A 13,186-nucleotide genomic window follows, 5' to 3' on the forward strand; every position below is an offset into this window, starting at 1 on the left:
CATCAGGCATCAGGGCCAGTCCCTAAGCCATCACAGCTTGACTGATCAGCCTTTTGTCGTTGCGATTATTATAATGAAAGCTCCAACTAAAGTTGTAGGCGTTTTAAAACCATGTGTAGGATCATGGAAAAGTTGCCCCACTAACCATACGGATAATTCATAAAAGTCTTGAGGATAGCTTTGTTTATTATTCACTTAAAACTGAATGGTAAACTCAGAAACTTCTTTATTTTGTGTTGACTCTACGTAGTATATTGGGAAGGTATAAGAAGGAAAAGTGAGAAAAAACGTACTTCCGAAAACCTATACCTGAAAAAACCAACTATTCAGTTTGAAAATTCAATGTGCCAGATTCACTCTCCGAGGTGCTAGAAATGCATGAATAAGACAAGGCCCTCCTACACAGCCTCAGTCTACTGAGGGGAGACAAACATAAATAAATCACCATAACATGGTACAGTAAGTGCTTTGAAAACACAGATGAGGAAACCACTGTGCCTGGAGGAGGGCTGGCTGAGGGGCAGGCTGCTGAGAAGCGGTTAAATTGGGCATGAAGAAAAAATGGGAGATTGCTGGGTGGTCTGAGCAGTTGGAAATGGGGTGAGGTAGGGAAGAAGAGTGAGTCTAGGAAGGGAGAAAGTGTGAGAAATGAGCAGAGGCAAGAAGATAGATGCCATATTTGGGGGTCTTTTTTGGCCTCATAATAAGAGGTCAGAGGACTAGAGAAATGAATGTGAGGAGAGGGCTAGGCTTAAAAAGAAAATGTAGACTCAGGACAAATTGCCATGGGTTTGTATTGCCGACATTGCATTTTTACCCCCTAAAAGCAATGGAGACTTTTAAAAAATATTTTTGAAAGTTTGAATTAAAATTAATAATTCTCACAGAAAATCAGGAAAATGCAGCAAAGCATAGAAAATACAAAAATCACCCATAGTTCAACCACCCAGAGAGAACTGCTTTGGTGTTTAACAGTCCAGCTTGTTTTTCCGTGCTGATTTTTCTTTCTTTCTTTTTTTTTTTTAAAAAAAAAACATACTCGATTCCACAATGTATGGTCATTCTGCATCCTGTTTTGTTGGATTAAACATACGTATTTTTCCATGTTATTTCAAACTTTCCAGAAGCCTAATACTAGTTGGTCTCAGGGGCACTTAATTAAAGTGTAGAAGTACTTTAGATTATACATCTGTGGGTTTTAGAAAAATGAATCAGATAATAGGAAAAACAGATGGAGCAAGGTATATAATCAGCAACTACAGAGTCCAGGTGTGAGAGGATGCGGTCCTGGCTGCCGCAGAGGATTTTAGGATGAGAAAGAGAGATTGCTGAGGACTTGTGACTAGATGTACGGGATGAATCCTGTTCAATTCCTAGTTTGGATGAAGTGGCAGATGGTGTACCGTTTATTGAACTACAAGGAAATAGAAGGAGCAACATATTTGAGGGGCAAAAAAATTGAATTGGATTTAGACATACTGAATTTGTGGGACTTCTAGGAAATCCAGGTGAAGGTGTCTAAACCAAAAACGGAATATTCTGGAGACATTATGGTTTATTGGTTAAGGATGAAGCTTTTAGATTGAAGAGAGGAGTTCAAAGTCCAGCTCCGTCACTTACCTGGTAGGTGACTTTGGATATGGTATCTTAAAGTCATTCTCCAGGCCTTGTTTTCCTAACATGTTAATGAAATAGTTGAGGTGGAAGATGGGAAGAAAAGTAATTGTGCTTGGAATGAGGGGAGGGAGTCGAGTTGTGGATTAGGTTAGTTTTGTACTATGTTTGAGGCACCCGCAAGTTACCCATTTGGAGATATTAATTAAGCAAGTGGAAATATGGATCTGGAGCTCAGGAAAGGAGATAAGAATGTAAGAGGATGTACATAAGGGCATGAGTAATAATGCCGAAATAAAATGTGTAGGAACCGAAAGAAGGTTAAGGACTGAGCCCTAAAACACAAACATAATCAAAAGGGGAACATAATGAATTGTCTGCGAGAAAAAAGAAGAAGAGAGAGCAGTGTTGTGAGAAGCAGTAGGCTTGAGAGGGTGGAGGACATGGGAGTATAAGTGACCTTATGAAGATGGTCATCATTTAGAATAAGGAACTAGAAGTAAACCTGGAGACCTAGGCCTTTACTGGGACGTTATGGCTAACTAGCTCAGCGAACCTGGGTAATTGAATTAAATGATGTGAATTTATATTGCACATATACTATTTCAAGGCACTGCAGTGAGTACAAACTGGAGACAGTTGAGAAGGAGGAGTAAGATAAATAAATGATTATTGCTTCACAGGGTAGGGGGGAAAGGAGAACTCAAAGATAAAGCTAAGATTCTGGAACATGACTGAAAGGAACATATTGTGAGCACAAATGGAGAAGTCAGGTGGAGAGTCGGGAACTCAGTGAGTGAGGTACAAAGAGACCACAGTGTAACACAGATGTGAGTAGGAGGCTTGTTGCTGGATGTGTTGATTTGGGAAGTGTCTGTAGAGGGCAGGGAGCTTGAGGACAGTGGAGAAGGTTAGCTCTTTTGATAACTTGTGACTGTGACTTTGAGGGCCCAGATCAAAGGTAATGAGACCAATCAGAAGTCTCTCCAGCATTGCTGAGTGGCCTGGAACTCACAAAAGAAAAGAACCAAACCTGGAATGGAAGTGAGCTACTAGGACCAATAAGTCAGCAGTGCCAAGAGGACAGGAGGATAACGGAATCAGGGATGGGGTTTAACAGAATGTTGCTATGAACCAGAAGATTTGGGAAAGTCAGGTGCATGGAGTTCACATTGGTTTAGTGTGGGTGTGAGAGAAATGGAAAGGTCAGATCGTGAAAACATAGCAGTTGTTGTATGTGGCTTACAAAAACAAAAACAAAACAAAAAGAAAACAATACATCGTAACCTAGCAGTCAGGAAGACAGGCTCAAGAGCCAGATTCTCTAGGTTTGAATCCCCGCTCAGGCACTTATCAGCTGTGTGACTGTGAGCAGGCCACTTAAATCTCTCTGTACCCAGTTTCCGCATCTGCAAAATAGAGATAATACCCACCTCATAGCATTGTTACAAGGCACAGATCATTTAATAGTTGTAAAGATCTTAGAACGGTATCTTGAAACATAGTATTAGCTGTATGTTTGTTAAATAAACATAAAATAAAATGATGTTTCATTTGTAAGTCAAGATGAATAGACCTATGACCTGAGATATGTCCCTTATTGGATCCAAAATTTAACACATCCTACCTCTTGAATATCTCAGTCAGTACCTTCTATCATTTCTGTTTTAAACTGAGGTGTACTCCTTTGTGGGACACACAGAGGTAAGTTTGCATGCCTCTTCTTTTTTAACTTAGGTTTCCTATATTTTTGTTTATTTCTCTTGCGTGAAAAAAATAGGCTATTACCACATAAGGCACTCATATATATGTACAAGGTTTTAACTCCAGGCAATTATCGTTGGAAATATTTATAAATGACCTAATTTCTTTGATGTTCTACCTAGACTTGGGACAGGTTAATTCAGTTATTATTGCATTTATTAAGTTCTTCTTGGTGTCTGCTCTTTAATTTCTGCAAAACCCAAAGGACCGTTTAGTCCAATGGATAGTAAATTGAGTATAAGAGCAAAGTTCTCTCTTTTCTACCACTTACTTCCTGTCTGATCTTGTGCAAGTAACCAAATTGTCCTTCTCAGTGCAAGCTCTGTTTCTTCCTCCCCAACTTGTCTCAAAAGGATGTAATTAAAACCTTCAGGTTAAGAGCTCTCACTCACCTATTTTCCTGTTTTGAACTGAGAAAATAGTGTAGAGGACATAAGATAGTAAAAATATTGGTGCTGGGTTAAAAAATAGGCTTAGACTTTGCACCCAAAGCTTCTTGAAAGATCATGCTACAATAAACTGTCTATGCTTCTGAGGCGTAAACTCCGTTATGAAGTACTGCAAAAGGAATAATGTCTCTGGGTTGTATATTTTCGTTTTCTTGTAATGTGAACCTGGTATTAAATTTCTTGCTGATTGCAAATCTACCCTGAGACCACATGACCTTATTTATGGCATTTTTACATGATCTTGATCAAACACAGAATCTGTGTTTTATTCCTTTACTTTCTCATTTTCTTGTTCCCCAAATCCAGAGGAAGTTCACTTAGTTACAAGGCTATAACAGAGCAAGAACTTTGTTTTCCAGACCTGGATTTTGATTCTGGCTTGGTCACTTACTAGTTGTATGACTTTGGGCAGGTTACCCAGCCTCACTAGGACACAGCTTCCTCACCTATGAAATGAAAAGATAATGCTACCTGCTTTGTGGGGGTAATATAAGGATTATGTTAGATAATTCATGTGAAGCATGTAAAATAGTGCCTAGCACACAGTAAGGACTCAGTAAATAGTGGGGTTTGTCACTGTCTTTTACCTGTGATAGTTTCACTTGAGTTCTCTGCTCCTTAGTATAGTGAGGAATAGTACCAAAATGCAGGTGTCTGACACAGGTTAGAAATTTTAAGGAGCTTTTGAGATGGTAGGCCAATTATGTATGTGACATTCACATATCACCGTAATCTAATTTTAAATTATCACTTGGAGCCATATTGGAGACTTTGATGTCTAGAAATACATTTAAAATGACATATCAAAATTTTGATGCATCTCGTGACTTGTGATACAAAATCGAGTGTTTATTCCCTAAGTTGACTTACCGTGTTAAGAAAGAATGGATTTCAGGGAGCATAGAGACGTGTGTGCCCACACAAAGCCACATCGTCTTTCTCCATGGGAGAATATAATTAACTGACAGCAGATTTAAAGGGTAGAAACTCCCCAGGAACAAGGAACATTCTTTCTGGTCCTATAAACCCCCGATAATTTATATACATATTGTTTTTAATGTAATTTCTCAAATACATGGAAAAGGCTATAAGAAGTTTTAGTAATTTTGATTCAGTGCTTTTATAAAAAAAAGAACAAAACTATTCCTGCTTAAAACAAAATCACATGAGAACATGTTTTGAAGAGTTATAAAGCGTAATTGAAGCTATAGAGCGTAATACCGATGTCTGATTCCTTTTAAAATAATTGAAGATTTTGCCCTTAAAGCATCCTTCAGGAAACAGTAAATGTTCATTAGGATTTGTGAAATTCTTTCCAAAATATCTGCTCCCCCACTTGGTGGTTTTGAGGCATGTGGCAGGGCGTATGGCACTAAGATTTTAAAGAATGACTCACTGGCTCCACAGAAGCCCTTTCTGCCAATGTTATTAATGAACTCTGCGAACTGCAGTGGAGGTTCTTTGTCCCAGTTCGGGCCATATGGAAGAGTCATGTCAAAAGGTCTGAAAAGAGCTGTACAAGATGGTGACATCTGCAAATAAGGAGGCAGAACTGACACTGAGCACATTCGTGAGCCAGCAGGTACAGTGACGATTAACTAGGCTGAACCTAACTAACCCCGGTGAGAACAGAACAGATCTCTGCAAAAAGTTGTTGGAGGTATGAAGGTACACGGTGATAGCCTAGGAAGTGCATTCATTAAGCAAAGAGAAGTTACAGAAGCAGAGAATATCATCTATTATCATAAGAAGAGTGTTTCTTAACTTTTTCAGTTCTGGTACTTTAGGTGTACTCTAATGTATTATTGTTTAAGGCAATAATACTCTGAGAATCAGCTTTCCATATACAGTATGTATTTGCAAGTAAAAAAAAATACCTTTATCTTATAGAGGGATATCAAAAGATGCTTTTTTAATAGTATATTTATCATTATTTTGAAAAGTCAAGCCTGTGTATTAACTTCCAAGAGAAGCCAATAGGTTTTTCTTATTAAATCAATATTGTGTAACCGTTACAGTTTTCCAAAGAATCACAAGAATAAATGATTTCTTAGTAAAGTGCTAAGCACAAAGTAGGGGTTATGTGTTTTCGAAGTGGCAAATAGTAAGAAATCATATAACTTTACCTATTTAGCTTTCTATTTAAAAAATATCAGGCTGAAGCCCCAATGCATCCACAATTTTAAAACTACTTTGTTATTTTAAAATGTCTGATAGAGTAATAAGAGCCCTGTGCATGCAGAAGGATCATGTATTTCTCCCTTAATGTACTCATAGATGAGTTTCAGTAAAGTAAGTCTTTAGTAACTAAACTAATTTTTTTTAAAGTTGGAAACCATCATATTATTGCATCAAATATAACTGAATTTTTCTATATCTGAGAATTATTGCTAAAAAGGCAGAAAAGTCTGCTTTAAGTAAAATTTTTGTTGAAAAAATAATATATAAATTAAAATGCATAGTAAGAAACACATTCTGTTTTTTCAATGGCTAGTTGGTATTTTGTTAATCTGTTCACTCGCAGGCATTTAATAGTCTTGGTTTTTTGTTGCTAAGAAGGATTCCAGTGAGAGCCAACTATTTACTAAATAGTTACTTAAAATCACATACCACCGGTTAGAATCTGATTCAGTTACCTTCTAACTGTGTGACCTCAGACAAGTTTCCTTGTCTCTTTGAGCCTTGGGATTTTTGTTTTGTTGTGTATATGTGCTGCCTGTAGAATAAGAATAATGGTACTTATTTTATAGAGGTGTTGTTAGGATAAGTCATTTATGTAAAATACTTACACCAGTGTTTGGCACATAACAAGCAGTCAGTAAGTAAAGTGTTAGTTGTTCTTATGATGATGTTGTGATTAACCTAAATCAGGGCTCCATGTGTCAGTGATTTCCTGACCTCAACCACAAAATCCCTAGTAACTTTTCACAAACCTGTATGTGAGTGATTAAACTGTGTCAGCAAGCTTACTTTTGCTTATCTTTATGTTGGCTTTGGCAAGGTCAGAGACCTAACAGTAGAAGACCATCTGTGTGAAAGGAACATTGCTTTTGCTCATAACGGCTGGCATCCCCTTGGATTTTACAAATATGACCAGGATACCCACAATTTGCCTCGTTCAGCTAAAGTATTATCTGCAGTCAGCAAAATATCGTTTCTCATAAGCTCCCTGTCTAAGATCCTGTAGGTTGTGGAAGGCCTCAGGGGTGACTTCATTGTGTAGCAATAATAGACCGTGTGACCTGGTAGTTAAAGAATTCTCTGACTCATACAAGATGTATTATCATGGCACACATGCTGCTGGATTGTTTTCTTTAAAGCCTTTTGTCAGAACTAGAATCAGAACATCGTATGTAAAAGAATAAAGCCAAAAAGATACATCACTACTATTAGAATAAAACTGGGAGCTTGAATAGAACACACTGCTTGGTAGTAATAACAACAGGCAAGTATCTCAGATGCATTTTGATAAGTGAAAGAAGCAAGACTCAAAAAAGCACAAACAGTCGGATTCTATTTACACGACATTCGGGAACAGGACAGAACAGGACCGGGTGCTGGGAAAGGAGTGTGGTGGACTCCAAAGAGACCTAAGAAAAGTTTTGATGGAAATGGTCTATATCTTGATTGTGGTGGAAGTGGTCATGGTGGGGACATGATTATGAGCATTTATCAAAATTCCTAAAACCATACACCAAAAAGGTGAATTTTACTATTGTTGGTAATAAATCTGGCATTGAAAACCAAAACAACCACCAATGGCTTGTAGTTGATGCAGGTCAGTATTTCCTGTGAGGATGTAGAATAAAATAGTATTTTATCTTCCTCTGAAATGTTGAAAGATTTCTCATGTATTTACTGTGTATTTGTGTTCACTTATTACAGGTTGAAAGTTACTTTAAGTTCATTAAATAATTTACTTTCTCCTCTGTAAGTAGTAATTGTTTAAAAATTGCTTGAAAGTGTTTCAATTTCATGGAATACACTGCATCTGTTTCATAGTATTTGTTTTCTATATTAATCAGGAGGCTACGAATACGTGGCATCGGTAATACTCAACCTGGCGTACACAATAAGGGGTTTTATTGGCTTTATCTCTGATTATAGGAATTTGCTGACTGCATAGCTCAGTATTTGAATACTACTGAAACAGTACTATGTAACTCTACCTAAAGACTTCATATAAGTGAGGATGTAAGAAGCAACTTGGTAATTTTCCACATTAGAATGGATATTACATATAAAGCATAAAGTAGATATCATACTCATACGTATATGCTGAACACAGTGAAGCAGTCGTACAGCTTCTAGCATTTTATACACAGTTTAAAATGTAGCATTTACACAAATTAAATACTGGTTTAAAGTAGGTTTGGTCTGCTTTGGTACTGGAGTTTTTACTAAACTCTTGTTACACTTCATACTCTCCTAGAGTGAAAATGGTATTTCAGCAAAGTACCTAGGTAAGAATTTCTAAATAAAAAAGATGTTTAGGTATAAAATATAAAATGCATTCTAATAGGACCAAGCCCAACAGTGTTGCATAAAGAAGGCTTCATGGATAAGGAATGGAAATCCAGCGGGTCATCAAAAGGAAAATAAGTCTTAAACACGTAGAGAGATACAGCAAAAGCATATGCCAGGCAGAGAATAGAAGAAAGGTTTGAGGATGGCCAGGGACGTGTTTGGATAAAGGTGGATAGTTTAGTGTGTTTGGAGTGAAGGGTGCCTGTAAAGATAGACTGAGAAAGTCAGAGGAAGTGATGAGGTTTGAACAGCCCTGAAATGAATGGTGTATGCAATCTAGATTTTATCCTGTCAGTGAGAGGAGGATGATTGATGGCTTTCCTTTCTATGAAAAATAGGATTATCTGGGAAAGCAGAGCTTTAGAAATATCCCACGTATAGAATGAGAGCATTAAGGAACTGTTGATGGTAGAAGCAAAACAGGGTGGCTGTTATGAGAACTTAAAGGACCGACGCTAAAGATATAATATCATGAGTAGGAGTTGGTAGCTGACTGGATTTTGTGGTAGAGAACTAAATTGAAAGTAATTCAAGATGCCAAAGACAGCTAGAAAGAGATAAAACCATTTCCAGGTTGGTAAAGTTCGGGGATGGTGGTAGGATAGAGGTTTCCCACAAAATATGAGTTTGGTCTTACACGGACACCATGTCAAAGTGGTAATAAATGTCCAACAATTGTTACATATGCGAGATTGTTATTCATTCATTCAGCAATATTTTATTGAGTGCCAATGTTTTATTGAAGCATTGTAGTAGACACAGAAGATGGAGCAGTCACAAGGAAAAATGTTCCCATCCTCATGGAACTAGCAAGGTTCTGCAAATATATTTAAGGGTTAAGTAAATATAAACTGAATAATAAAGTGTGGATTTAATTAAAAATAATATGGGTAGTAGGAGGTAGGTGGAAGCATAGGTGAAGCAAGATTAACAATGAATTGATAATTGTTGGATCTCAGTGATGGACACATGGGGGTTCATTTTACTCTTTTCCCTAGTTTTATATACCGGGGGTGCCAAAAAATGTATACAAGTGGACACTTTGGTCAACATTGCTCAAGCAGTAGCTCGTCCAAATCAGAAGTGTCTCAATGCTGATGGTAACCACTTTGAGCCTCTCATAATTGTAGACGTCAAACGTGACTTGTATTCATCTTTTTTTGTTGGTATATACTGAGTATTACAATTTTAGTATTTTTCTCCTTTCTTAAAATGTGTATACATTTTTTTGACACACTCTGTATGATTGAAATTTTCCACGATGAAAATTTTTTTGCAACAGCATAAAGTTCTGTGCGTAGAGCTAATAATTAGAGAAGATGTCTGAGAAAGTGAAGGAATCGTATCTGAAGAATAGCCCGAGCGAGGTAGGGAAAAATGAAGAAAGTATAGTGTCTGAGAACTGAAAAAGATAAAAAAATGTTTCAAGGAAAGATGGATAATAGTGATAACTGCCACAGAGATCAAAGAAGAAGTGATAATTTAAAGAAGTTGTCACAGGTCATATCTAGCAAATCATTTCTAATGATCATTTCTATTTGGATGTTCCTTAATGGCTGAAAAGAATTGTGTAACTGAGAAGCTTGAGAAAACTGTTTTTATTAAACCATTTGATAAGGTGTTTATTACTTAAGAAATACTGCCCAAGCTTTATTTCCTAATATGTGAATATCTATTCCATTTTTTAGGAGACAGATGAGCAAAAACTTCACAAAATAGCCAATGAACTTTTGCTTACAGAAAGAGCTTATGTCAATCGACTTGACCTCTTAGATCAGGTAATATTTTGTTTTTTATAATTATTTTATTTTTTTGGCCCTGTATATTAACTTAGTAATTAAAGTGTTTTAGAAACTACAAGAAGGTCCTGACTTTGGCCAGTGAAAGGAAATTTTTAACATTTTCAGCTTTGTCAGTGAATTTACTAGGGTATAAAGGTTTTTATACATTGTAAAGAAAGACTGAAGTATTCTCTGTACAAGTCACAAGTGCCTTTATCTGTGTCTTTCAACCCTAACCACTAGTCTGTTCCTTAACCACTTATTGTGATTCTGGGTACCATGTTCCTATTAAATCTGAATAAGAGATTGGTGATTCTAATGCTGACATGAATATCACTGATTCTGTTCAGCTCCTTTGCTGGTCAGTCCTATGTGAGTGATCCGAGTTGCTCCAGTCAAAGGGCCAGAAGGGATTTTGAGAGTTAACTTTTTCAGCCTTATATGAAACATTTAATACAGTGCCTGGTGTAAACTTGCACAAAAAGTGTTTGTCGAATATGTGAATCTACTTTATTATTTTGTACTTTCATCATAGTGGAGCCTTGCGTATCATTTCAAATGTACATTTGCAAAGCAAGTTTTGAAATCTGTCGTAAGAATCAGTGTTGAAAACAAAGGCCTCTTAATCCTGTCTTAGTGACAAAAAACCAAACTCGTTGGTAAGTTGTCTGCTAATACAGACTACTCTTCTTAGAAGAGGAAGCTGCCCATCAACTTATTTTGAGTTTGCACATTTGAAACAACTTTTCTCCTCATGGTGATCACAAAACTCAGACTTTTAGGTATTCCCATAGTGGAGATGTATCTTTTCCTTTTATCGAATTGTTTTCTTTTTTCAGCCACCTTTTAGAATTTTAGAGTCTTAATTACTACAATATCTTATCTATTGGAGTCTCTAAGGACATAATTTTGTGTTCTTCTTGCCTCCCAAGAAAATGCAGTAGAGGTGAATTTAGAAAATTAACAACCATCTGGACGTTATGAAGGAACAGACCTCCTTCTGCCTACATTTAACAGAATGGCAAGAGGTATAGTAGCCCGAGTGGAGCATAGCTAAGACTGCACATTTTAAAAATTATCTTTAAGACACCTGTTATTATGTGCAGGAGAATAGCTTTTTATCCTCCTATCAGTGTTTTAAGTTATGCATTATAATTTTTTACTAAAAGGCAAGAAAACATCTTGAGAACAAAATATTATTTTTTTTTATCCACTGACCAGATATATATTAGGCACCTACCCATTCTGCTGTGGGGACTAAATCATGATGTCCTTCCTCCCTAAGGAGTGTACAGTTTTAATAGGGAAAATGAGATTTATGCCAAAAAAATGATAATGAAGGCAGTATGTAACAAGTGCCAAAGAAGTCATTCAAAACAAAAGCAGTAGCAGACAATACCACAATTATTATGTGTAAAGTTTTTTATATCTCTTTACCAATGGATAGAAAGGGTAAATCCTGTTAACCTCAACTGGAAATTCTATGGTATAGAAAAGGTTAACATCCACAGAAAGAGGCATAGCCTAGGTTCAATTCAGTTTCCTAATTCTAATTCATGGTTTTTCTCAATCAAAGCATATACTCATTCCCACATTTCAAAAATGACTGATTTCTTGAACCAGGACCTTTTCTATTCATTCAACAGTTATTAAGAACCCAATATGTGCCTAACACAGTTCTGAGTGGTTAACCAATAAATTCGAAGTAATGTTTGTTTTATTGTCTTACTCAGGTATTTTATTGCAAACTATTGGAAGAAGCAAATCGAGGCTCATTTCCAGCAGAGATGGTGAATAAAATCTTTTCTAATATTTCATCAATAAATGTCTTCCATAGTAAATTCCTATTGCCAGAACTGGAGAAACGGATGCAAGAATGGTAAGAGGAGCAGATAGCAAATGATAATGTCTTACGGCAGTCATACTCAATGCTGATATTCAACTTTTAAATTGAAATACTAATGCTGCACAGAGCTATAGCCAATCATTTGTGCTAAATTTTTATGTTAAAGACCACTAATTAAAGTTGTGATACATTTTCAGCTTTAGCTGTAAAGGATTTCATCTCTGCTCTCCAAACTATCCTTTGACTAGTGGAGATAAGATACTAGGGGTAACGTGGAGCTTTGAGAATTCCATAGCATTTCTCTTTCCTATGTCATTCCTGAACTTCCTTTCATTCTCTACCTTCCTTCATTCTCTACAAATCCCACAGCAAAATGGATGTGGTAAAGCACAGGCTGTGTGTAGAGAAATGATTACTTCATTTGAAGTCCTGTGAATCCACTCATGCTATAAGAGATCTTAATGACTTGTTTCTGTATTTTATACAGGGAAACTACCCCTAGAATTGGTGACATCCTTCAGAAGTTGGCGCCATTTCTTAAGATGTACGGAGAATATGTGAAGGGATTTGATAACGCAATGGAATTGGTTAAAAACATGACAGAACGTATTCCCCAGTTCAAATCAGTAGTTGAAGAAATTCAGGTAATAGGACTCTTTTGTTTGGGGCTATAAATTAAATTTTCTGTACAAACCATATAGTCTAGGAGATCTAAAATTTAGATTGAGAAATCTGAGACACCTAACCAAATTCCATTCTACTCTGAATTATGCAAAAATCATGTCTTCAAAGTTAAAATACTATTGAGCACATGCCATGTACTGAGCAGTAAATTCTCCATTTGCTTTTGAGACCAGGAGAATCTGGTTTTATCAGATCTTTATCAGGGTCGACATAAATTTACAAACTGAATTCCCATTCAGTTCTATGCCTCTTGCTTTCTTTCAGAGGTTGAGATGTTGGAATGAATATAAATGAATATAAAGAATGATTGTCTATAAACCCTGACATTTTGAAAATGTAATTATTCAGGGGCTTTTTGTCACTTTATGTATGTCCTAATTTTTTTTAACTTCGCCACACCTGGGTAATACATTTTAATAATATCATAGGAATTGCTGTTTCATTCTCTAGTCAGAATTGTTAATAACTACCCCTTGTTAAAGTTTAGAGATTGAAAAGGAATTCTTTAGATCACATAAGAT

General features: G+C 36.4%; 1 protein-coding gene across 5 annotated transcripts in view; it reads left to right on the forward strand.

The window, feature by feature from the left end:
• Positions 1-13,186, forward strand: part of FGD4 (FYVE, RhoGEF and PH domain containing 4) — a 183,534-nt gene that overhangs the window by 147,134 nt on the left and 23,214 nt on the right. For all 5 annotated transcript variants that reach the window (XM_019736660.3, XM_074325842.2, XM_019736677.3 and 2 more), the window contains exons 5-7: positions 10,043-10,132; positions 11,869-12,014; positions 12,469-12,625. In XM_019736660.3, the coding sequence (XP_019592219.3) occupies positions 10,043-10,132; positions 11,869-12,014; positions 12,469-12,625 (393 nt within the window). The remainder of the gene's footprint in view (positions 1-10,042; positions 10,133-11,868; positions 12,015-12,468; positions 12,626-13,186) is intronic.

Source organism: Rhinolophus sinicus, chromosome 1 (genome assembly GCF_057876585.1).
Source record: "Rhinolophus sinicus isolate RSI-liver-muscle chromosome 1, RSI-T2T, whole genome shotgun sequence".
Taxonomy (NCBI): domain Eukaryota; kingdom Metazoa; phylum Chordata; class Mammalia; order Chiroptera; family Rhinolophidae; genus Rhinolophus; species Rhinolophus sinicus.